The sequence below is a fragment of the Onthophagus taurus genome, chromosome 6 (assembly GCF_036711975.1).
Source record: "Onthophagus taurus isolate NC chromosome 6, IU_Otau_3.0, whole genome shotgun sequence".
In the NCBI taxonomy this organism is placed as follows: Eukaryota; Metazoa; Arthropoda; class Insecta; order Coleoptera; family Scarabaeidae; genus Onthophagus; species Onthophagus taurus.
Window position 1 is genome coordinate 19,868,540 of NC_091971.1, and position 22,990 is coordinate 19,891,529.

The following is a 22,990-nucleotide window of genomic DNA, read 5'->3' on the forward strand; positions in this document are numbered from 1 at the left end:
CTGCCCAGAAAAACATTTGAAATATGGGTATTATAATCGTAGATCTACATAAATGTGTTGAGCTATATCCAGCAACCGGAATTGGCACTTTACTAAAATACGTACGTAATATTTTCATAAAATGCGCCTATTAAATAGAGGTAATCAAATTGCGTTACCGGAATTGACACTATGTTTTTTAATCATTTAAAATTGTGATGAATCAACAATTGATTAAATGTTTCGTAAGGCATATTAATCATAATAGACATCTACTTATAACATTTAAAATTTTATCAATACTATATAAAAATTGCGAGAAAATTAAATATAGCTTCCTCCAGTTAATATCAGAAGCTTTAGAACGCAATGCAGTGCGTTGAACGATACATAGACATTAATAAAATAATTTGAAAGAAATGTTTGATCTTTGTAGCTTCCAAGATTCTTTACAAATTCCATTTCTATACTCAACTTTCTTACAACTTCCCGAAACTCAACGTCAAGCGAATTAGTGGTCTCACCAGTTCTTCAGGCTGTTTTGTGTAGCCCCCACCTTTGGTTGGAAGACAGTTGGATGAGATTGAAAAGAGTTGGATGATCTGAGACTAAGTCATTACGTGGGTCGCAATCAATCCATTCTGCAACCCACTGTGTGGCAGTAGTAGATGGATAACATATCGCGTTACAGAATCCCATAAATAGTGGCAGTGAATATATCAATTCTGCATTGTGCTGTTTGCTTTTGTTGATAATAATTATAATTTCATGTTTGTTAATTTGGGTTGCCAAGATCCTCCCTTAACGGTGGTGTGTTCTTTAATGCTGGGTAGTACAAATTAATAAAGTAAAAGCGGTTGAATACTTATCTTATGAAAGTTCATCTTGTTACCATCCTAAAGGATCAAAAGAAACAATGTTCAAATACAGACTTTATAGGTTCTTTATGTTCACTGATGAGACTAAAATTAATCTGGGGATCAGACGAAAAGCACATAGTTTGGAGGAGACCAAATTGTGAGCTCAAAAACAAGAATTTGGTGGGAATAGTTAAACATGGGGGTGTTTAGTAATGCTGTGGGGATCAATGGCAGCCAGCGACGTTTTAACTATGGAGTTTATTCAGGGAAATATGACAAAATTTAGTTATTTGGATGTTTTAAAACGTAATTTATGTCAAAACTCTCAAAAACTCAACCTTTCGACTGTGTTCTAGTTCCAACAAGATAATGATCCTAAATATACATCATACCGTGTGACCATTCCTTCCACTTATTATACAATACTTCAAAACAACTAAAAACACCACCACAGCCTGCGGATATAAATCCTATTGAATCTAGCTAAACTACACCAAAAAGTTAATAGACTCCACGGGGAATGCAGGCGATAATTGACGCCAATGGAGGGCCTACAATAACATAATCACTTTTGTATACTGTATACTAAATTTTATGGCGTAAATTTCGTATCATTTGTTATTATTGTTAATATTATGACTATTTTATTTGGAAAACTGGATTATTTTGCATTTAATTTAGTTAATAAGAGTTTAATAAAGTTTGTGATGTATATTATACATCACAAACTTTAAAATAAATTAATTAATCTTTCATTCCTCTGCATTGTATACTCTATTTTGTGAGCAACTGTATGTAATGCCCTCATAATAAACGCAATTTGGAGATAATTGCTTATTTGTATGTTACTCATATTCGAAATAAAATTGTAATAAATTGTATTATGTAATTAAAGAAAATTTTGTAAATACATTTTTGAATTAAAGTTTTTAAAATAAAGCAATTAGCGCACTCTTACGTTGACAATATTCAATCACAATCAATCATTACAGAAATCTGTGATTTAGGGTACATCCCACAATTCACTGATTAAAAATTTAACTATCATCTCTCCAAAATATAATTTTTAATAAGATATGGCGTATCTTATCAGTTACAACCGAATATATTAAAATAATATTTGAATAAACATTAATTAATCGTTAAGCTGAATCACTGCAATATGAATTAGAACTTGGCAGACCGTACGGTGGCGACATCCAACACTACATAACAAACCAGAGAGGGGGACGTCAAAAGAACCCCAATAAACAAGTTTTTTTTATTACTTTATCAATAAAAACATTGCGAACGTGTAAGTTCGCATATTTACTACACTGCACTTTGATTCATTGTCAACGAAACCGTGTTTTACGTGAATCAGTAGATTAGATTTATCAGAGGTGAATTGAACATTAATGTTTTGGTCAAGTGGTAAAAAGACATCTGTGGGGAAGATTCGCTGGAAATAATGTTAGCCCCGGGTGTAAGAATTGTGAGGGGCCCCGATTGGTCCTGGGGAGGTCAAGGTGAGATTTTGAGGTTAGATTTTACGCATTCTTAATATTACTGGTGATTTTTTGTGTTTGTAGATGGAGGAGAAGGCTTCACAGGCACTGTTTGTGAAATTGGTAAGACGGGGGCTATTAATTCACCTGATAAAACAGTGGTGGTTCAATGGGATAATGGAGTTCGAACAAATTATAGAGTAGGATACAATGGAAAATATGATTTGAGAGTTATTGATAATGCTCAAATTGGTAAGGGAATTTTATTTATTTTGTTTGTCAAGTTAGTTTAAAGTTAATGATTTATTGGATGTATCAATATTGAAGAAGAAATGCCTAATAAATAAGTATTTCATTACTATCGAGCTCATATCAGTTACTTTAAACTAATTTTTTTAAATATTATTAAATAACACAATATTGTTAAATAATTTTGAAATGCATTATTAAATGAACCATATTTTTAGGTGTTAAACACCCAAATATAGTCTGTGACGGTTGTAAAGGTCAAGGAATAGCTGGAATGCGTTACAAATGTTCTGTTTGTTACGATTTCGATTTATGTTACATATGTTACCATTCAGATAAACACGACATCGCTCATTCTTTTAAAAGATTCGATTTCACACAATCTCTAGGGTACTTACAATTTCTATATTATATTGTGTGTCTCAATTTAGCCTTTCAATACACGCCCCCTACTATCAGTTTAATTTAAATTTCTAATTTCGCACTGGCGCCACCTATTGTTGAGTAACTGTTTCAATGGTATTGTTGACAAGCAATAACAACAATAAAATTCTAATAAATATTAATAATTGTGAAATAAAGTCTGTTTACCCATGCGTTTGAAGACATATGGCTAAACTCAAAACATTCTAGTTAATAATAATAATAAATTAATTATTGATATTAACTTCAATAACAAAAGAGAAAAAATGTAAGTTATATCTATTATACAGGATGTTTCATAATATATGCGCAAGTTGGATATTTTTGACAATAATATTGTAAATCAGCAATTTATTCATTTTCCAACCATTCTTTAATATAAAAGCAATTCTGAAATAGATACTGTGCAAGATTCTAATAAATAGAAAAGGTATCACAATTCTTAAAGTCACCTTTTGAAGTATCTCCATCAGGGCATTGGACTGATGTGACTGTGAAGCTTTTCTTTCAAAGGTTTCACTTCAGTTGGAGATAATTGATTTGCAGGAATATGTGTGATTGAAAACCAAAATAAGTCTACCCACTGAAGAATTTAGGGGACAACATGTTCCAAAAAATAATTCCGCCAATACAGTGGCGGAATTATTTCTTGAATTATTTTTGGTTTAATTAATCCTTCATTTTTAAACTTTTACACGGGCACATTTAAAATCAGCCAGCTATGATGCTCCTTTTGATATTCCTTAATATAATAGATATTAATAGATATATAGGATGTTTCATAATATATGCGCTGAACTTCAGGATGTGATAGCTTGTCCAAATTTGAAAAAAAGTTTCTATCAGCTTACCCTCTAAAATGCACCATTTTTGAGATAGAGGGTGTTGAAATTTAATTAAAAACATCGTTTTTTGCAAATATCTCCGTAACCGTTTATCGTACAGAAAACAGCATTTATAAGCATTTTCCACTCATAATAACCTAAGTTTTGTGCGAGAAAAAAAGTTTTTTAAAGTCATAATTGGTGAAGATTTTGAAGGGGTAGTAGTTGTTTTTCTTCCCAACTTCTTCGCCACTGGAAAAAGTACGGGTTTGAGACGCCCATTTGAACCGTCAATATTTTCTACACAAAAAAGGTACTGAAGGTCATGAGCTCTAAAGTTGACCGTTTTCTCAAAAAATCAACTTTTATGTTGAATAACATGGTCAATTTTTTGAAATAAAAATTTTATTTTACTAAAACGTTAGAACAAGTAACAAAAGCAAACGTTAACTTCATAATTGCATAATTTAAAAAAAACAATTACAAATCATACATAGTTAAATTAAATGTTGGAAATGTCCGCCGTTAGCTTCAATGCACGCAGCATTTCTTCGACGCATTGACTGTCTAACACGCAGGAAAATTCTCGGAGTGTTCCGAATTATGTCACAAGATACAACAATGCGCTCTCTTAATTGGTCAACATTTTCAACTTGAGTAGCTAGACTAGGGTTTTCAGATGGCCCCAAAAGAAAAAATCTAAACAATTAAGTTCGGGAGATCCAACGGTCTGGGTATTCGTCGTCAAAGTATTGGCCAGCAACCCAACTAAAGTGGGCCGAGCTCCATCATGCATAAAGTACATGTTTTGTCTTACTTGAAGCTGTACATCTTCCAGCAGTTCCGGCAGTACTTCTTCTAGAAATTGTCGTAATCTGCACCGTTTAACCTGTTCGGTAAATATGTGGGCCTATCAAATGATCACCGAAGATGGCAAATATTTACGGAAAATTGTTGCTGATGATGGCCTTCTGCAATTTCATGTAGATTTTCTTCTGCCCATATGTGGTTATTGTGAAAATTGAAAATACCATCCTTCGAGAAAAATGCTTCATCGGTAAACAGAACATCGGCTCCAAACTCAGGATTTTGAGCTATTTTGTCTTGCATCCATGTAGAAAAAGCCAATCTTGGCGTAAAATCTCTTAGCAATAAGGCTTGTACTCTTTGGATATGGTAGGGATACAAAAATTGCCTTTTCAAAATTCTCCAGACCGTCGAGTGAGATAGGTTTAAGTTGTGAGCAATTTTTCTGGTACTTGTTATCGGATTTTCATCAATTTCGTTGAGGACAGCCTCTTCTACTTGGGGATTTGCCACTTCCATAGGCCGCCCATTATCAGCAGTATTCCTTTTAAAACTTCCATTTTCCCATAGTCGTTGGAGAATGCGTAGAAACAAGTTATGGTGTGGTACTATAATGTTATGGTGTGGTAATACAACCGCCTTGTTTCTGCCGATTTTCTTCCGTAAAGGTAATACATTTCGCACATTTCAGCGTTTGTGTAATTCTAAGTCTAAGCAAGTCTGACAGATTCCTGCAATTCTTGTTGGCTCACAGATTAGTTGTTCTAAGCGGAAACTTGCAAACACATCATACAAACGTTGCCAAGTAGATCAGAATTTCCTAAACAAAATATTTCTTCCGTGGAGGGGCAAACATATACCAACGATTCTCTAGTTGTGTCAAGAAATGACACTAATTACCAAGAGCACGTCTATACATATATCACACCAACCACAATTTTGGTAAGTCAACAACTGATCTCAATCCACAATTGCTTCAATGAGCTGGAAATGCCATGGAATAGTCACTTAGGCTTAATTCCACACATGTACTCAACCAAGTTTCCGTTACAGCAAAGTGGAACAATATATAGATATCATGGAAGAAAATAAGAACAGAAAAAAAGAAACTCGTGCGTCTCTTAAGAGGGCTAAAAAAATTGTTGCTAGTTCTAAGTTTAATGTTATTTCTAGAGCTAGTGTTACTTCTAGTTTTAGTTGTTCTACAAATATTTGAATCTCTGATACAAATGGGTTAAGTTATATGGATTTAATACAAAAAAGTAAATAACAAAATTTAGATAATAAATTTTAAGTTTAATAAGTTCTAATTAACGCCATCTTTTGCCCGACGATCGTTTTTATTTAACAATTGTTGACTTATAATCTGCCGCTTATGACTGTGGAAGTGACGCGTGTATTGAAAGGTTGAAAGAAAAACCTTTAGAGTACCATGAAAAATATTGCAAATTAACACTATTAATAATTTGACACTTTGAGCTGTTAAAATTAATTTAAATTAAAATCATGGTATGCTAAGGTTTTTTAATTGAACATGCGTTATTTATATATTTTAAATTAAAATCTTCTTTGTTAATAGAGTTGATTTGCCTTTACGAAAAAACGGTAGAAAATGCGAGTTAAAAGGCATATTTGTAAATGCCAAAGTTATAAGGGGTTTTAGTTGGGAATGGAACAACCAAGACGGTGGCGAAGGAAATGTTGGAGAAGTCATGGACATTCGTGGTTGGGATAATGAGAGTTGTCGATCCGTAGTAAATGTTAAGTGGGTTTCTGGAACGACGAATGTGTATAGATTAGGACATAAAGGGCTTTGCGACGTTAAGTTTGTTGAAGCAACATCAGGCGGAAGTTATTATCCAGACCATTTACCCATTTTAGGGCAAAATACTGAGCAGATGTCTGTAAGACACACTATTGGTCCTCCTCCTTTTAGCGTAGGAGATAAAGTTAAGGTTACCGTTGGAGTTGATCAATTAAAGGGGTATCAACAAGGACATGGTGGTTGGAATCCAAGAATGGCCGAGGTAAAATAATATTTTTTTAAAAAAATGTAATAGAGAAATTTTGTTTGTTGTAGTATATTGGTAAAATTGGAACAGTACATCGTGTTACTGATAAAGGCGACATTCGTGTTCAATATGAAGGCTGTAATAATCGATGGACGTTTAATCCCGTGGCTTTATGTAAAGTTAATAGTTTTGCAATTGGGGATATTGTAAGTGTAATAAATGACGTTGAAAAAGTGAAAGATTTACAAAAAGGACATGGTGAATGGATCGATATCATGAGAAATGTAAAACAATTTGTTGCAATTTCTTTAAATATGATAAAAATGTTTCTTATAGGCTTTGGGTAAATTAGGAAAAGTCGTGAAAGTTTATTCCGATGGAGACCTTAGGGTTCAATTAGACGGTCACGCATGGACTTTAAATCCACAATGCGTGCGAGTTGTTCCAGGAAGTGCTGCTGAGTTGGCCAATACAATGCATGCTACTCAAAATCAAAGACAAGAACCATCCAGTAAGTTATTAACCCACCACCTAATCTGAGTTAACCATTTGAAAAAACTTATCATTATATTTCTTCTATTGTTAAAATAGTGCAATGGCATCCAGCTAATCCCTCCAATAATCAAACAAACGGTACTGCAGACCAGTTAGTACGAGCGGCTGCTCAAGGTCAGTTAGATGCCGTTTGTCGACTTCTAGACGAGCTTCCGGCTGGAATGGTGGATGTACGAAGTGGCGGAAAAACTCCTTTGCAAGTAGCCGCGCATCAGGGTCACGTTACCATCGTACAAGAACTTTTACAAAAAGGAGCTGATGTTAACGCGTGTGATAATGATGGTGACACTTGTCTTCATTACGCCGCGTTTGGTAATCAACCGGAAGTAAGTTAGAAAAGATTATACAGGTTGTTTTAAAAGGAGTCTGCGAAATGCACGATTTACTTTTTATTCAATTCTCGAATCTAAAAATTTTTTTATGTAGGTATAATCAATGATGTCAAAATAGATTGAGAGCTCACTTGAGGGCAGCGACATTGGGAGTCATTGTTGTGCAATTGTAAAAGAATCTCACAAACACTTGTACAGGTTTCTGCTAATATCAAATAATTACTTGAATGTATATTGAATTAAAGTTAACATGTGATTTCATAATGACCAACTTATGACCTTATATGCCAAGTTTAAACCTTATTTATAGTTACTGTATAATCAATTATATTTATTTAGAGAAGTTTCAAGATTAGAAACCCCCTAGACTACTACACCTGTGTATACAGAATTCTAAAAATATACTTTATTTTTGAAAAGGTGACGCCGCGCCATTATCTGGGCGTATGTTTGGTAGCCTAACTAACAGGTTTTACGCCAAATAGTGTGGAAAGCAGTACTAAAGTCACATACTTTCCTAACTGATATTCTTCAACGTCGTTCTTTTTCATCTATATGGCTACAAGTCAATGCCCTTTGTTCAGAAGGCAAATTATTGAACTCGCCTCTTTCCATAACTCAATATTTTTGGACCCATCTCATTACAATCTGATTCAATTCCGGATGATATGGTGCTAAGCTTACACTTGGGAGACCATGCTTACTCCTTATTTAGCATGCTGAGGTTGATCCTCTTATTTACTGTAGACGGGTAGTATATTAGATATTTGTTTGATAAATTTGTTTTTACAATAAAGTGCTTCTACGCTGCAGATTTAGCCAAAGTAACTTTTATTTTATTAATTATTATAATTTTTACGGAAGATTCAGTATCAACGTTCAATAGAATCTGCGCTCCTCGAATGTTCTTCTTGTTAAGATACAGTATCACTTCCATTTGCATCACTTTTACCAGTTCAATCTACATGTAAGTGCCAGTGTGATGTCTGGTTGGTCATTAGTCATTGGTCATTATAAATGAACAGACATATTAATTATATGTCTGTTCATTTATTATATGTAATAACTTCTTTACTATTGTCTGTTTTGTAATTAACTTCACTCTAATCTCCACAACTACTTAAACTGCTAGTCTCCTACTACACATCTTTTAATTATTTTATTTTATTAGTGTAGTTTACATTACATATACTATTGAATAACACAATATAGGTTACATCAATTAATATTAACGCTAGTAATGGAAAGTTAGTAATATCTGCTCTTTACTGTCCTCAGAATAAATTTATATCTGATCTCTAGCACAGTGATTTTTTTAAATTGCTAGGATATCGTTTTGTAGCTGCAGGCGATTATAATTCGAAACATCATTTCTGGGGATCAAGACTAATCACCACCAGAGGAAGGTATCATTACAAAGGTATTTTGGACAATAAGCTGAACACTATTCACAGTCGACTATTGAGTTATTAATAGAATATCATTGAACTACATTAAAATTGAGATGTTATTTGAATGGTCAGATGACGACCATTCCTTATTTATTGTTGAAAGACTAATGAAAGCGTGCGTTCTGATCAAATTACTTGCTTTAAAAAATAAAAATCTCATAGGTTTTTGTGGAAATGGTTAATATCTGAAACATTAAATTAAACTTTCCTCTTAAGAATGGTAGTGACATTGAAGAAGTTATGCAACATTTGATACTGACAATCCAAAAAGCTGCGTGGAAATCTACTCCTCAAGTATCTCCTGTGTATTGTCCACACGTAATACTCAATATGATTACAGAGAAAGGAAACTAAGGAAAACTTTGCAAATTACCTGAAACTTCAGAGAAAAAAATATATTAAACAGGGCTTCATAAGAACTGAAAGAAGCATTAAAGAAGAATATATTAATATATTCTTATAAGCATATAAGAATTCAAATACCGAAAACTTTGAAAAAGTTTTCACACTGCTGACAAAAAATACAGCAACTAAGCACAAATATGGCTATAAGGAAAATAGGCGGCACCTGCATAACCTGATTACAAGAAGAGAATGTTATGGTAATACAGTGAAGACCGGTTATAACGAGCAGTCAAGGGACCGAAAAAATTGCTCGCTATAGACGGTACCTCGTTATAACCAAGGTTGTCGTAATATGTAACATAAATTTTAATACTTGTGCAAAAAGTAGTAACCAGCAATTTTAAAAACGAATTAAAAAAATCTTTTTGTTTTTGCACTTTTACAATGAAATTTTTGTTTATTTACTATCAGAAATTAATCACTATGAGAAATTTTGTTTGCTTTAAAAGTATACGATTGAAAAGGTAAAAACAAAAAAATACATTATCATGTTTTTGTCATTTTTCATAACTTTATTGTTTAAGACAGATACAACTACCTAATAGACTAAAACTAATTAACTAAACATCTATACTATTATACATCTAAAATTAATTTTTATTGAAATATTCTCAGATGTTTTTCTGTTTTATGCTTTTATGTAATAATTCCTGGCGAATATTTTTGTTTATTGTATCGCATGCGAACATACATTCAGTATTGTCCGCATAGTTGGTTGCAATGTAACGTGTCACCCTAGAAAATGCTTCTAAAAATTCATTTTTTGATATGTTTCGTTCTACCTCTTCATCTGATTCACCGTCAGATTCATTATCTTTATTCAACACGTTAGACATTATTTCAGTGTCAGATAGAATGGAACCAGTAGTAACATCGTCATCGATAGTGGCAAATAAATTTAAATCGATACTGTCTATTTCCAAACCGTTTTTCTCTGCCCAACTAGACAGATTTTCTTCCACAGAGATACGCGTAATTAATTGAGCTAAGGGAATTTCATCTTCCTCGCTAAAACTCTCTGCAAGATTGCCGAATGCATGACGAAAGCAATTCATTATTGTTTCTTTTTTAACATTTATCCATGCGCTGTTTAGCATTATTATGGCATCTAAAATATCGATTTTTAATTTTTCATTCAGATCCATAGCTTCTACTAACTTCAACAATAACTTTTGTCGGTAAAACGTTTTCATTGATTTAATTATGCCTTGGTCCATCGGTTGTAAGACGGAAGTTGAATTTGGCGGAAAGTACGCAAGTTCAATACATTCTAAGTTGTTAATATGAGGATTTTTGTAACGACGTATAGATACAAGTTCACGTAAATCTAGCGATAAACTGAACTGCCGATGCTGCCTGTACATTGTGCCTAAATGGCGCGTCACGACGTCACCAGATTTTTCAACTTTCAAGACACTCTGAACCTATATTGGATATCCAACATCTTCAGTACCATCTGGACTTGCTTCAGGAGTAGTTGACATGGGGTCGGGGATAAATGTCAATAGTGTGAAATCCACGCAGATTACGTTCACTTTTAGGAGGAGTACTACTCCAGTCTAAGATAGAGAGTGATACTTAGGAACATATTTTAACAGTCGTCTCACTTAGAACAAGAATATACAAATGAAATGATTTCAGCCAGGAATGGTATACGTGAAAATGTATTGGTATATGAACAAAAATTCTTGTTTAAGTCGTGAAAATAAACTTAGAATTTACAAGGACGTATTGAAGCCAATCTGGGAGTATGGTATTCAATTTACAAATTATAGGGAGCTGTTAACGATACAAATCTTGCAACTGCATCGATTTCAATCCAAAATACTTTGCATACCTGTCAGGCACCATGGAATGTATCTAATCATGTTATCCATAAAGATATCCACATGACGATTCAAGTAATAGAAGTTACCCATCCGAGCTCTAAATACGTAAAAAGGTTAGAAAACTATTGAAATGCTGTCGCGCATAATTTAATTACCGGCCCATCACTAAAAGTTTGTTGATGAGTTTGGACCCTCTCGATTTGCCATCTTTAGTGTAAAGAGGAAAAAAAGAATAGAAGACGAATAGGAAAGTACAACACACAAAATAAATAATACTAGTGACGCGCCACTTTTCACGTTTTATAATTCATTCCATTTCATTTTATTTTCAATACGAATCATAGAACATTGTTAACTTTTATTTTTCTAATTGTCCGTTGAGTAAGTTGTTTTTGCTGATTGTTTTGTAGCTTGTTTATTTCTTTACAGACTGTGTGTCCAAATAAACGTACTAAGTGTTTTTGACGTTTATATCGTATTTTAGCCAACATATTGGGAAAGACTAGATCGTACTTTATCTTTGAAATATGGATTTTCTAATCATACTTGAGCAATCTGTACACTAATTTTCGTACTAATTGTTTCTATCAGCTATTTGTCATGATTCTTTTCTCTTGGGGTTTTTGTCGGTAAAAATCAGGTATAGAATATTAGTTCAGGTTCGTCTCAAGATCTTCTGATTCATATAGTACACCTTAAGATTCGTTGGATTCAAAATTAGTTAGCTTTGCAATTATTAATTGCTTTAAATAGACGTAATAGGGGTAGTTGTCCTGTTTTTCCCGCAAACTTTAACGAAACTTTAGCATTTCCGTCCAATTATTAGAAGATAAGACTTGCACATGGTGATTGTTTTAGGATAACTGTGGTTGTGCATTGTGTAGAACAAAACGTGACAAAACATCTCATTTCTTTGAAAAATTCATTCTAAGGACATTAAACTACTATAAAGAGAGAAGTTTAACATTATTTTAGAAGTTTTTATGGCATTTTAAACACTTAATTATGTGTTGTTTCATTTTATTTACCGTTATATGTTTATATTCGTTTAAATAATCTTACACGTCGCCCACATTTCTTCGTTCCCATAGTTTTAAAGTCTTTTTTATATTTAATCATTACTATTATAGTCAATACTTTTGTTTCACTGAAATCCCTAAACTGTATAATGACAGGAAACGAAAAATTTGCGGGTTTTATTGTGTAAATAATCAGGTAACGTAACCAGATTTTTAGTTTCCTACCTACTAACTATTTCCCCATGACATCATTACTTATGAATCACTACAAATCATGGAACAATTTATCATAAAAATCCCAAGTAGTTAAACTCATTTTAAACCTTAATAAATAAATAAACAATTTGTGTGGGAAAATTAAACAGTTAAAATAAGTTAATTTTAAATTCTTCGATAATAGATTTTTTAAAGACTGCTTTTGAACTATCCTGTATGACCATTTCTCGATTTTAATAAACAATTTTTATGATTTCTTTCAGGTTTTGCATCTATTAATCGAAGCTGGTGCTTCGTTAAATACTTCGAATCGTGGCGGTTGTACCGCTCTTCACATAGCAGCTCATAAATATCCACCTCGATCGGTTCAAATGTTATTGAACGCCGGGGCCGATCCAAATTGCCGCGACGCGTATGGAGATACCGCCCTTCACGACGCCATCGGAAAAGACAATTACCAGGTAATTGATTTGCTCTGTTCTGCGCCGGGTACAGATTTCACATTAAAAAATAAACGCGGTTTTAACGTTTTACATCACGCCGCATTAAAAGGTAAAAATCAAGCGACCAAAAAATTATTATCTAAAGCACGTCAATTGGTGGACGTGAAGAAAGACGATGGATTCTCGGCGTTACATTTGGCAGCTTTAAACGGACACAAAGATGTCGTTAAGACGTTAATTCAAATAGGGCAAGCGGATATTGATCTGCGGAATAACCGCAACCAATCGGCTTTGCTTCTAGCTGTTAGTCAAGGTCATTGTGGAGTTATCGAGTTATTAATTGATTTAAAGGCAAATATTAACGCTAAGGATGAGGATGGTGATACAGCGTTACATTTAGCTTTGATTAAACGCTCGCAATTTCAATCTGATGTAAAAGAAAATGAGAGTCCAAACATTTTTCAAATATATCAGAATTTTAACGATGAAATTACCGAATTTAAAATCGCTTTAGCGATCGGTTGTTATTTAATTCGAAAAGGGATCGATTTGGACCTTTTGAATTCAAAAAGTCAACCGGCGTTGAGTCTCTTGCAGGAATCTTACTTACAAGAGTTGTTAAAAAGCTTTAAACCAATCGCGGATAACAACCCGGCTGTTTTAGACAATATCGGTTTGGAAAGTTTATCATTAAACGAAGCTCGAACGAATCAGAACTATAATCTCACCGAAAGACGTAATTTCGATGAAATCAATAATCAGAGGCGTTCGAGGTTAGAAAAATCCGACCACAGCGTTAGCAGTACTTCTCAAGAAAACTCACCAAACCATAAGAACCATCATTACCAAAACGAAATAACCACATCAAAACCAGTCGAATGTCAAGTTTGTTCTGAATTATCCGAAGAAAACGTTCGTTTAGAACCGTGTAATCACAAACCTGCTTGCGAAGATTGTTCGTCGAGAATGAAAAAGTGTTTGCATTGCGGAACTATCGTTCAAAAAAGAGTTACGAAAGACGGAAGGGTTATTCCGGCTAAAAGTCGACAACCGAGCGCTGAAAGAATGCGTTATTTAGAATGTAAAATTGCCGAAATCGAAGAAAGTCACGCGTGTTCGATTTGTATGGAACGAAAGAAAAACGTGGTGTTTTTATGTGGTCATATGACGTGTTCGAAATGTGCTGATACTCTTAAAACGTGTCATATGTGTAGAAAACCAATTTCGAAAAAAATACCTACTTATTAACGATTAATTTTTGAGCTTTTTGATTTTCTCTTCAAAAAATATCTTTCGCTAGTTCCCTCACTTAAGAATGGTATCATTATTTGTACTATTTAAAAATTGCACTATTCGAATAAGTCTGAATCAAATAATAATCAAGGTTTTTTGTGTGTTGCTTATCCAACTTTGACAACTTAAATGAGACAACCTTGTGGTTTTTGTTACTTAGGTGTATTGAGCAGTGTTTATCCAACATTAAATACACCAATAAGCTTAGAATACAAATTTGTATAAAATTGGAAAAAGAATTAAGCAATACTCAAAGAATCTTGATAATAATCAAAAAGCAAGTTTAAAAGAAGCAACTAAATAATTAATTTAAAAATAAACAACGTACTCAGGTATACATATTTGTAAATATATTTTATTAGCGACTGATGATATCTCTTTCAGTTTTGTAGTCATTAAATTATTTAAAAGGAAACTTAGAGGCAACACTAGCGAGTAGAAAAATAATGTAGTGGGCAGATTTTTTCTCGTCTATAAAAGTTTTAAAACGACTTCATATATTGATATCTGTTATAAAACATTTTAAATTTAAAAACATTTTTAAAACACGAAAGATAAGGATTAATTTAGACTTTTGAATTATTTAAATTCTGTTGATTCTTTTACATTTAAAACATAATATAAAGTCGTTTCCAAATTTTTAAAGCATGGTGTTTTAAAAATTTTTGTGCATCGAAAAGACACCAAATTTTGTAACGCCACTAAGTAAGTAACGATGAGTTGATTAGTTTCTTTTTTGTTTTAAATAAAGAAGAAATAGAAACCGTCTGTAGCATTTTCGAGTACAAAAAGAACGAATATCAGAAAAATCTAAAACAAAAATGTTTATATTATGAAATAATAAGGCATTGTTTTTGCTTGGCGTTATTTTGTTTCTGTGATTGTTTAGAATTAAGTGTACAGTTTTTTTGTGTAAGAATAAAATGAAAAGGAAAAAAAACGAAATGCTAAATAAGAAATAATTGGTATGGAGTATTTCTCAAAGAAAAAAAAATCATAAACATTTTTTAGAATCGACTGAATATCAATATATATAGCATATATATATTTTAAAATATTTTAATGTTATTATATTTAGCCTTATCTAAAATAAAAAGATATTTCATTTGACGTCGTTTTTTTTATTATGTTAATTTCTTTTAATATAATGGTATCTTCACAATATTATTAATTCAAGTGGTGCAAACAAAGCGGAAAACTTGGGGTAAACCGGGACAATCAATACTTGGCAGGTACGTTTTTATAATTTATAAGCTTGTCGTATCATGAGGTCAAAATAACAATCATTGTCGACCGAAGCGCTTATTGCACTGTAGTAATTTAAAAATTCTTCATTAGTTACCTATAAATATAAAAATTAATTATTTTAATATTAACAAAATATATTGAAAATCTAACTTTTCCATCAGGAGTTCCATTCAACTCGAAATTATTCAAAAATTTCTTTAGAATCGACTCCTCAGTTTCTTCCCCTGAAATATACCGTGGATGGAATTTAACGCTGTAAACATTTTTTAAATCGTCTATTGTTATTACTCCATCTCCGGTTTTATCCATCTTTTTAAATGCTTCTTGAATTACTTTAATTCGTGACTCGGACATTGGAGGCTAAAAAAACAAAGTAAATCCGTTTAATTTCCTGCATTTTGTAATAATTTTGTTTTTCTACGACTAGTTGAAAATAATTAAGCATGGACATTAAAGAGAAGTGGAGCCAATAATAGCGGAAATTAAGAAAGGCTGTTTGAAGTGATAAGGATGCTTAATCAGGATGAAGGATACAGGCGAATGAAATTGGAAACTCAATAAATGACAAACAATTTTTGGACTAATTCTGCAATGGACTTCGATTAAGTACAGCCTAACAAATCTGTCTTCTCCAGTCAGTTCCAAGCAAGAAGGAGTGCTGTAGTAAATAGTTGAAGCTAAGGTAGTTGTCGACCGCTCGCCAAAAACTCAGTACATACATCGTATATTACACCTTCTTAGAAATACATATCAGGTGAACTTGTAGATGTTTTGACTAAATAAGCCGAGATTTCTAATGGAGTTATTGCACACTTTTTTCTATGTACCTGCAGGTGGCCAAATAAGCGTGCAAAATACTGTATCTCGGAAACTACGTATTGTAGAGACTTGCAGTAAAAAACTTAATGACTAAATTGGCTAAGAAAAAATCCTGAAAATTATTTTCAGGTTAACTAAGTTCACTCAGGAGTGCAACCGCCATCTTGAATTAACAAATGTGGTTTTTCTTGGAATTTCGCTGTATTAGCATAACAAAAAAGTATATGTCTTTTAAAGTTTAGATAAATTACAGGTTTTTTTGTTAAAACTCTTTTGGCCATCAATAATCATAAAAATCCAAACAAGTTAAGTCTGGGGATCTGGCTGGCCATGGAAATAGGTTTTTTCTTCCAACCCATCGTTTAGATGATGGTCTCCCAACATTTATAGCAAAATGTGCTGGACAACCATCCAGTTGTTAGAACAAATTTTGCCGTGTTTCCAATGGCACACCTTCTAACAAAATCTGTCATTGATTGACCAACTGATCGAAATCCATTGAATTTTCTCATAAAATCTTCTTTCGCCGATATTTTAGGTTAGGAACAAGATATCGAGGCGCGGTTTTCTGTAGCTTGTTTGGGCTTCATTTTGCTATTTTTTCTTTTAAAAAAGTAATACCAATAAGTAAAGCACAATTTCTATTGTAACATCGAAAAATGTCCTCTAGTGGGAACATACCAAATTACGCTCACCACAAATAAGGTAGGATTTGTAGTCCAAGAGTACCTCTTTCCAATGTTACCAAGCTTATTAAATTCCGTTCAGCCATTTTGAAATTATTGGCATTTTCGAACAACCCCCACCACCTTACTTTTAGAGATAGTGCAAAAAGTGCTTTAATAAAAAAAAAATATAATTTATCTAAACTTTAGAAGCTTTCTTGTTATGTTAATACAGCGAAATTCCGAGAAAAACCACATTTTTTAATTCAAGATGGCGGTTGCGCCCACTAGTGATCTTCTTAGAAACTTGAAAATAATTTCCAGGATTCTCTTTTAGCCACTTTAGTTATTAAATTTTTTACCACAAGTCTTTACAATGAGTAGTTTCCGAGACACAGTGCTTTGCACTATAATTTAGCCACCCTATCCTTCCAGCTGGAACTTTCAAGTAACACTGATTCATACGGCGCCGCTGCAAGAACGCAAGTAGGTGTGCAAGCAAGTTCGCGGTTCCGCAGGGGAGCCAAACGGTAAAAAACCGCAAGTGTGATTAAGCCGAGGTTGTTTGTGATCGAGGCTTAGTGATTAACATTATATCAACCTGAAACTGCTCATCATATGTAACCCCTCGGCCGTGAAGGGCCTTGGCTTTATCAAGAGAGACTTACAGGTATTTGAGTAATTAAGCAGAAGTTGGTTGCGACCGAGTCTAAGTGATTAAGATTATATCAACCTGGCCTATAAGGATGGTCATCGTATTGTAAGGCCTCGGCCTTGACTTTATCAAATGGATTTGTAGATTTATTGACTAATTAAGCTAAGGTCACTTGCGGCCGAGACTCAATGATTAAGACCAGGTGTAAAATTGAGGCTGTTCGGTGTGAGGTGTTAAATATAGTAGAAAGAATAAGACTTGCCACGCAAACTCATCTCATTCCAGTGCCCCTAAAACAGCTACTTATCATCATGCATCTACTCCTAGTGTCTCTCAGGCAGCTACTTATTAATAATAATTTATTGTTTCTCATAAGGTTACAATTTATACTAAGTACAATACTTATAACTTATATAATGCTTATCCCTTTAACCAGCCTCTTCCTGTCACCCTACATCTGCTCGTTGCCACCACCTCCCCCATCCATCTCCTTCACATCGCCCTCTCCTTCAGCACCTTCCTCCAATTAATCTCCTCTTCCCTCAATTCACTGCACTCCATCAGCAGATGGTGTAAAAACTCCCAGCCTTCCCCACATAGTCTGCACCCCGTCTCCTTATCCTCCATCCAATATCTATTGGCCCTTTCTTCATTGCCACATCTAAACCTGGCTATCAACCTTTTGTCCTCCTCATCCCCCTTCATCATCAGGTACTTTGGTAGCCCTTCGCTACAATATCGGCATATTTTGGGTTGTACCTATTTTCCCTTATCACCGTCCATCTCTCTTGCATTCCCACATCCCTGTCCCTTTTCTTTTCCTGTTCACTTCTTCCGTTGAATACCCCACCCTTCTGTAGTATTCCTTCCTCTCTCGCTGCTCATAACGCCTCTTACTTGCTCTAATCTGTCTGTAGCACTCCTCAAGATTTTACAATGCCCTGTACCTTCCACCCTCTCCTCAAAACGCACCGCTCACTTACCCACCTCCACCCTCACCTTCATTTCTTTCCTGACTATAGTATATGGCGGAGTTTCCCTAGCTCAACACCCACCTTCAGTACCTGATCTGCACATCCTCTAAGAGCCCCTGCTCCTTCAAACGCCGCCTTTAGATCTATAAATAGAGCATAAAGCCTCCCTTTCGATCCAGTTCTCTATCCACCACTCAGACAGCTACTTATCATCCATCTTATCTTAGTGTCCCTCAGGCAGCTACTTATCACCATCCATCTAGTCCTAGTGTCCCACAGGGAACTCTTATCAACCTCTGGATCCTGCTCCACCAATCCAACAGAATTGCAGGTACGGCTGCCATCAGCGACAAATTCTGCCTACGCAGTTCAACCTTCCCCAAAATGGATATCATCCTCCGGATCTCAAACGGAGGCAGATGAAGATATCGATATATTTTATAGCTAAAGATCTCTTGTAAAAGTAATAATCAGTAACAATTTTTATTAAAACAACAAGAATTTGCTATGGTTAGATGTTAGAGTACGTGCTTAAAATGCCCTCCTTCGGCAGCAATACATTCTTGGCATCGCCGAATCGCTCAAGAATTGCGGGGCTATCCCAGACTACACAAAAACTATGACTGATTCGGTCGCGCAGTTCTTGTAAAGTATGGATTGATGTAAAGTACACAAGTTGTTTTAGGTGGTCCCATAAAAGAATCTATCGAAGTGGCAACTAGCCCACTTCTACCAATCCACCGATTCTGAAATGTATTGTTTAAGTAGTCCCTAGCAAAAAGGCCATAAGACCATAAAAAACCATAAATTACGACGTGTTTCCAGCGGAACGTCATCCTATTAAATAATCGTCAACAATGCCAGCCTAGATGTTTCACGAAAAAGTTTGTTCATATTGATTGTCTAATTGCGTGAGGATTTTCTACAACTCATTGTTAGTCATTATGAAAATTCATAATTCATCCCTAGTAAATTTTGCTTCATTCGTAAAAAGCACAACAGATTGGAAGTACGAAATGATGCACTCCAGTAAAAACTAATTACAAAATAGCAGTCGTGGTCGAAAACCAGCTTCACTAAGACCATATGGCTAAAGAAGCTGTTTGTACACAACTCTACATACTGTACTTTGCAAAACATCTACTTCTAAAGATAATTTCCTAGTACTGATTGTACAATTCTCCAACGCCGGTTTTCTGGTGCTTCTTGAAACCCCACAATCTGAAGTATTCCTTATAAAATATCTTGTTTCACAAAGACGTTGATGGATTACCGCAAAAGTCCCTTCAGCTGGTTATTACATCTTCGGTTCGGAAATGTTTTGGCATAAAGCAGTCGAACCAAATTACTGTTACCATTTGCTCGCCCATACATGAAATGTGTCTGCCATTTCTTTATTAATAAAATTCATATCTAATTTTCAAAATGCGACACTGTTTTGTCTGACAATTAATTGTTAAGAAACAAAAGTGTAATATCCAATTCGACCACAACGAACTTTATTAACTCAGAAGAATGATTGAAATAACAAGCCAATTATTAGCTTCTATTAATTTTGAAGTGCGTAACTTTTTAAGGCAGCATTTTTAGACACACATTTATAGGAACTTTTTTATAGTTTTGTTCATACATCACGTTGGTGAAGTTTGACCAAGCAATTCAGATACACCCTGTATAATATGCATAAGTTTATTTTCCAAAATAAAGGCTTCTAACAAGCTGCCTTTTTATAATTATATTGAGACTTTACTTACCTGATCATGATGGCTAATATTTATAGTGAAAATTTCAGGATTCTGGCAATGTTTATTTACTCTCAAGAAAGCATACGCTTTTATAAGTATTTTTAAGAGCCATTTAGAAGCTAATGACCACAGTGATATTAGCAAATCTCAAATAAACCAATTATTTAATTATTTGACTGCTTTCCAGTATACGAAAAATGAAGAGTTGCTGGTTTCCTACTATTTCGTTACCTGTCCCTGGATAACCTTGGAGAAGTTTGTATGTATGAGAAGCGGAGTGTCTGTTATCCCTTTTCGGTCTGGTTCTAGTTTCTCTTGGACTATTAATTTTCAATCAAATTAATCAAGGTTATCGTCATCTCTTGTGATTATATGTCAAAGTAGTCTAGAATTCTCTGTGATTTCGAACTCTTTCAGTATAGACCTTTATGTTAGCGCGTTTATCTATCCAGAGAATAGTTGCATTTGATGCTAGCACCACATTTCGAAAGATTTTACACCGTATAAGAAGATCGAGACTTTAAGAGTTTGACTTATATTCTTTTAGTGATTAGTTGATCTTTCCATATCTTCGTCCAGTTGGTCATGACAACTTTAGGCATGATTGCATATTAATGCTGAATGAATTCTGTGACTTCTTCTAGTTTATCTACAATATTATCCTGTGTTAGAGGATTGCCTCTGTTTGTTATCATCACTTTCGTCTTATTTAGGTTCATTTCTAATTCCAGCAATCGGCTTTCTTCTCTCACTAAATACAGCATTCTACGAAGTTGGCAAAACTTTATTTTATAAAGCCGAGGCCGAGGCTCTATAACATAATAACCAGTTTCAGGTTAATATAAATTTTATGACAGTGCGCCCGCTCGATGGTTAAGATTATATCAACCTGAAGTTATCTGGTAAAGTTGAAAATCTTTTACCTAATTAAGCCATATTTCCAATAACCCATATGAAATACATTCACGAATACTTTTGTTGTGCATTGTATACGATGAAATATAACAAAAAATGAGCTCCATTGGCACAGCGCACCATTTGCTACGGCGCATTTGACCTTCACAGGTCAAGATAGATTTGCCAAGCTGTATATGTATAATTTAAATATCTTTCGTTAAAAAAATGATTTCATTTAAAGATCAAAACCATTCTAAAACGATATTTGCAAGTATTAATATCTTCTTAATTCGTACAAATTATTTAAAATACATCAGGGAATATCAAAGTGAAAATCATTAAGTAATTAATTATCCCTATTCCCTTGTCGTATAATCGCGTGACATCCTAATAAATACCAAATTACTTCATGAAATACCGAAAGAAATGAGTTAAACTCGTCCTCGACATGTTAAACAATCGTAAAAATATACAAGGAGCGGCGTTATCCAAACGAAAAAATCAATGATATGTGACACAATTTCATTAATCGGTTATTCGGAAGATTTATCCTTCCCCTTTAAATGTATCACCGTAACGGTATAACACTTAAACAAGCTTGTATTAAAGATTCACGATTGTTTGTATCTGAAAACCCGCACATTCATTCCGGTAGACACGCACAAAAAAATGATCGATAACACCGAAACAAAAATTTACCGTTAATTTAATTTTTTTGTTTTAACTTACTCTAATTGCTATCAAAAATTCGTCCATATTAACACCTCCACTGTTATCTTTGTCGAAACTTTCGAACATCGTTTTAGCCTCTTCGGCGGTTATTTCCAATCCAACTTCTCGTAAACCGACTAAAAATTCATCGAAATTTAACTGTTTGTTACCATCGTCATCCATGTTTCTAAAAAGTCGGCCTAATCCCAAAATTCCTGTTGCGCCTCTTGAAAGACACAAAAGTCGAAGTCTTTTTATGGGATCTCCTTTCGAGCCTTCTGCTACAAGTTCTCGACGACTTTTACTCGCCAATTCGGATTCTTGACGGGACATTGCGCTTTGCGGTCTCATTTTATAATTTAACTAAAAAAATAATTATTAAGTTAACGTTTCGATTAAGTTTTTGAATTGAGCTCGATAAATTAATTTTACGTGCGTGAAGAATAGGGTGTGAAAAGGAGCAGGTGTATTCAAGTTGATATCGATTATATCAGTATTTTACGAGCTTATAATTAAACTTTAATCGGATAAAAAAAAACAATATTCCTACATTAGTGTTATTAAAAGAAATGAACTTATTTTTTTAATTGAATCAATGGACTTTCTTTATTAAGTACATCTTAACTTTTATAAAAAATACTTCACTTTATTAATACTTACTTTCGAAACTGTTGCTTTGACTTCCTGAAGTGAACTGAAGCGAAATTGATGTTCTAAACGATTGATGGAACAATGTAAAGTAGCTAGTACGCAGTTGCCGTGACAATTTGTTCAAGCAATGACAACAGTTTTTCCGGAAAATTGAACAAGTTTCGCATTTATCTAATAATTGTACAAACAATATCTATAACTTGTCGATACGAATAGGTGCGATAAGAGAAGAGCCGGTATTATGTTGCAATCTGATAGATTGGGTGGACCTTATGATAACGGATGCGTGATAAATAAGTAAAAATTTTGAAGTATTATCGGAATTAACTTAAATAACTGTTGCTAAATAATATCTTATAGGAAAAAGTCTTTAATGGATTGAATTCCTTTATATTTCGGTAGTAATTACATTAATTTTTCATGAAGGGTGCGTCAGGGTGA

At 33.9% G+C, this 22,990-nt stretch overlaps 2 protein-coding genes across 2 annotated transcripts; one reads left to right on the forward strand and one right to left on the reverse strand.

Moving 5' to 3' along the window:
- The first annotated feature begins 1,994 nt into the window (after positions 1 to 1,994).
- On the forward strand, positions 1,995 to 15,294 carry LOC111415588 (mind bomb 2). Its single transcript, XM_023047335.2, has 8 exons — positions 1,995 to 2,347; positions 2,411 to 2,578; positions 2,794 to 2,965; positions 6,209 to 6,656; positions 6,710 to 6,925; positions 6,978 to 7,152; positions 7,233 to 7,522; positions 12,712 to 15,294. The coding sequence occupies exons 1-8, from the start codon at positions 2,290 to 2,292 to the stop codon at positions 14,137 to 14,139; spliced, it is 2,955 nt and encodes a 984-aa protein (XP_022903103.2). The 5' UTR covers positions 1,995 to 2,289; the 3' UTR covers positions 14,140 to 15,294.
- LOC111415595 (calcyphosin-like protein) lies at positions 15,285 to 22,777 on the reverse strand. The gene is made up of 4 exons (XM_023047342.2): positions 22,559 to 22,777; positions 21,917 to 22,261; positions 15,583 to 15,792; positions 15,285 to 15,526 (listed from the first exon to the last, which is right to left on the reverse strand). The coding sequence occupies exons 2-4, from the start codon at positions 22,247 to 22,249 to the stop codon at positions 15,425 to 15,427; spliced, it is 645 nt and encodes a 214-aa protein (XP_022903110.1). The 5' UTR covers positions 22,250 to 22,261; positions 22,559 to 22,777; the 3' UTR covers positions 15,285 to 15,424.
- Between the last annotated feature and the right edge of the window lie 213 nt (positions 22,778 to 22,990).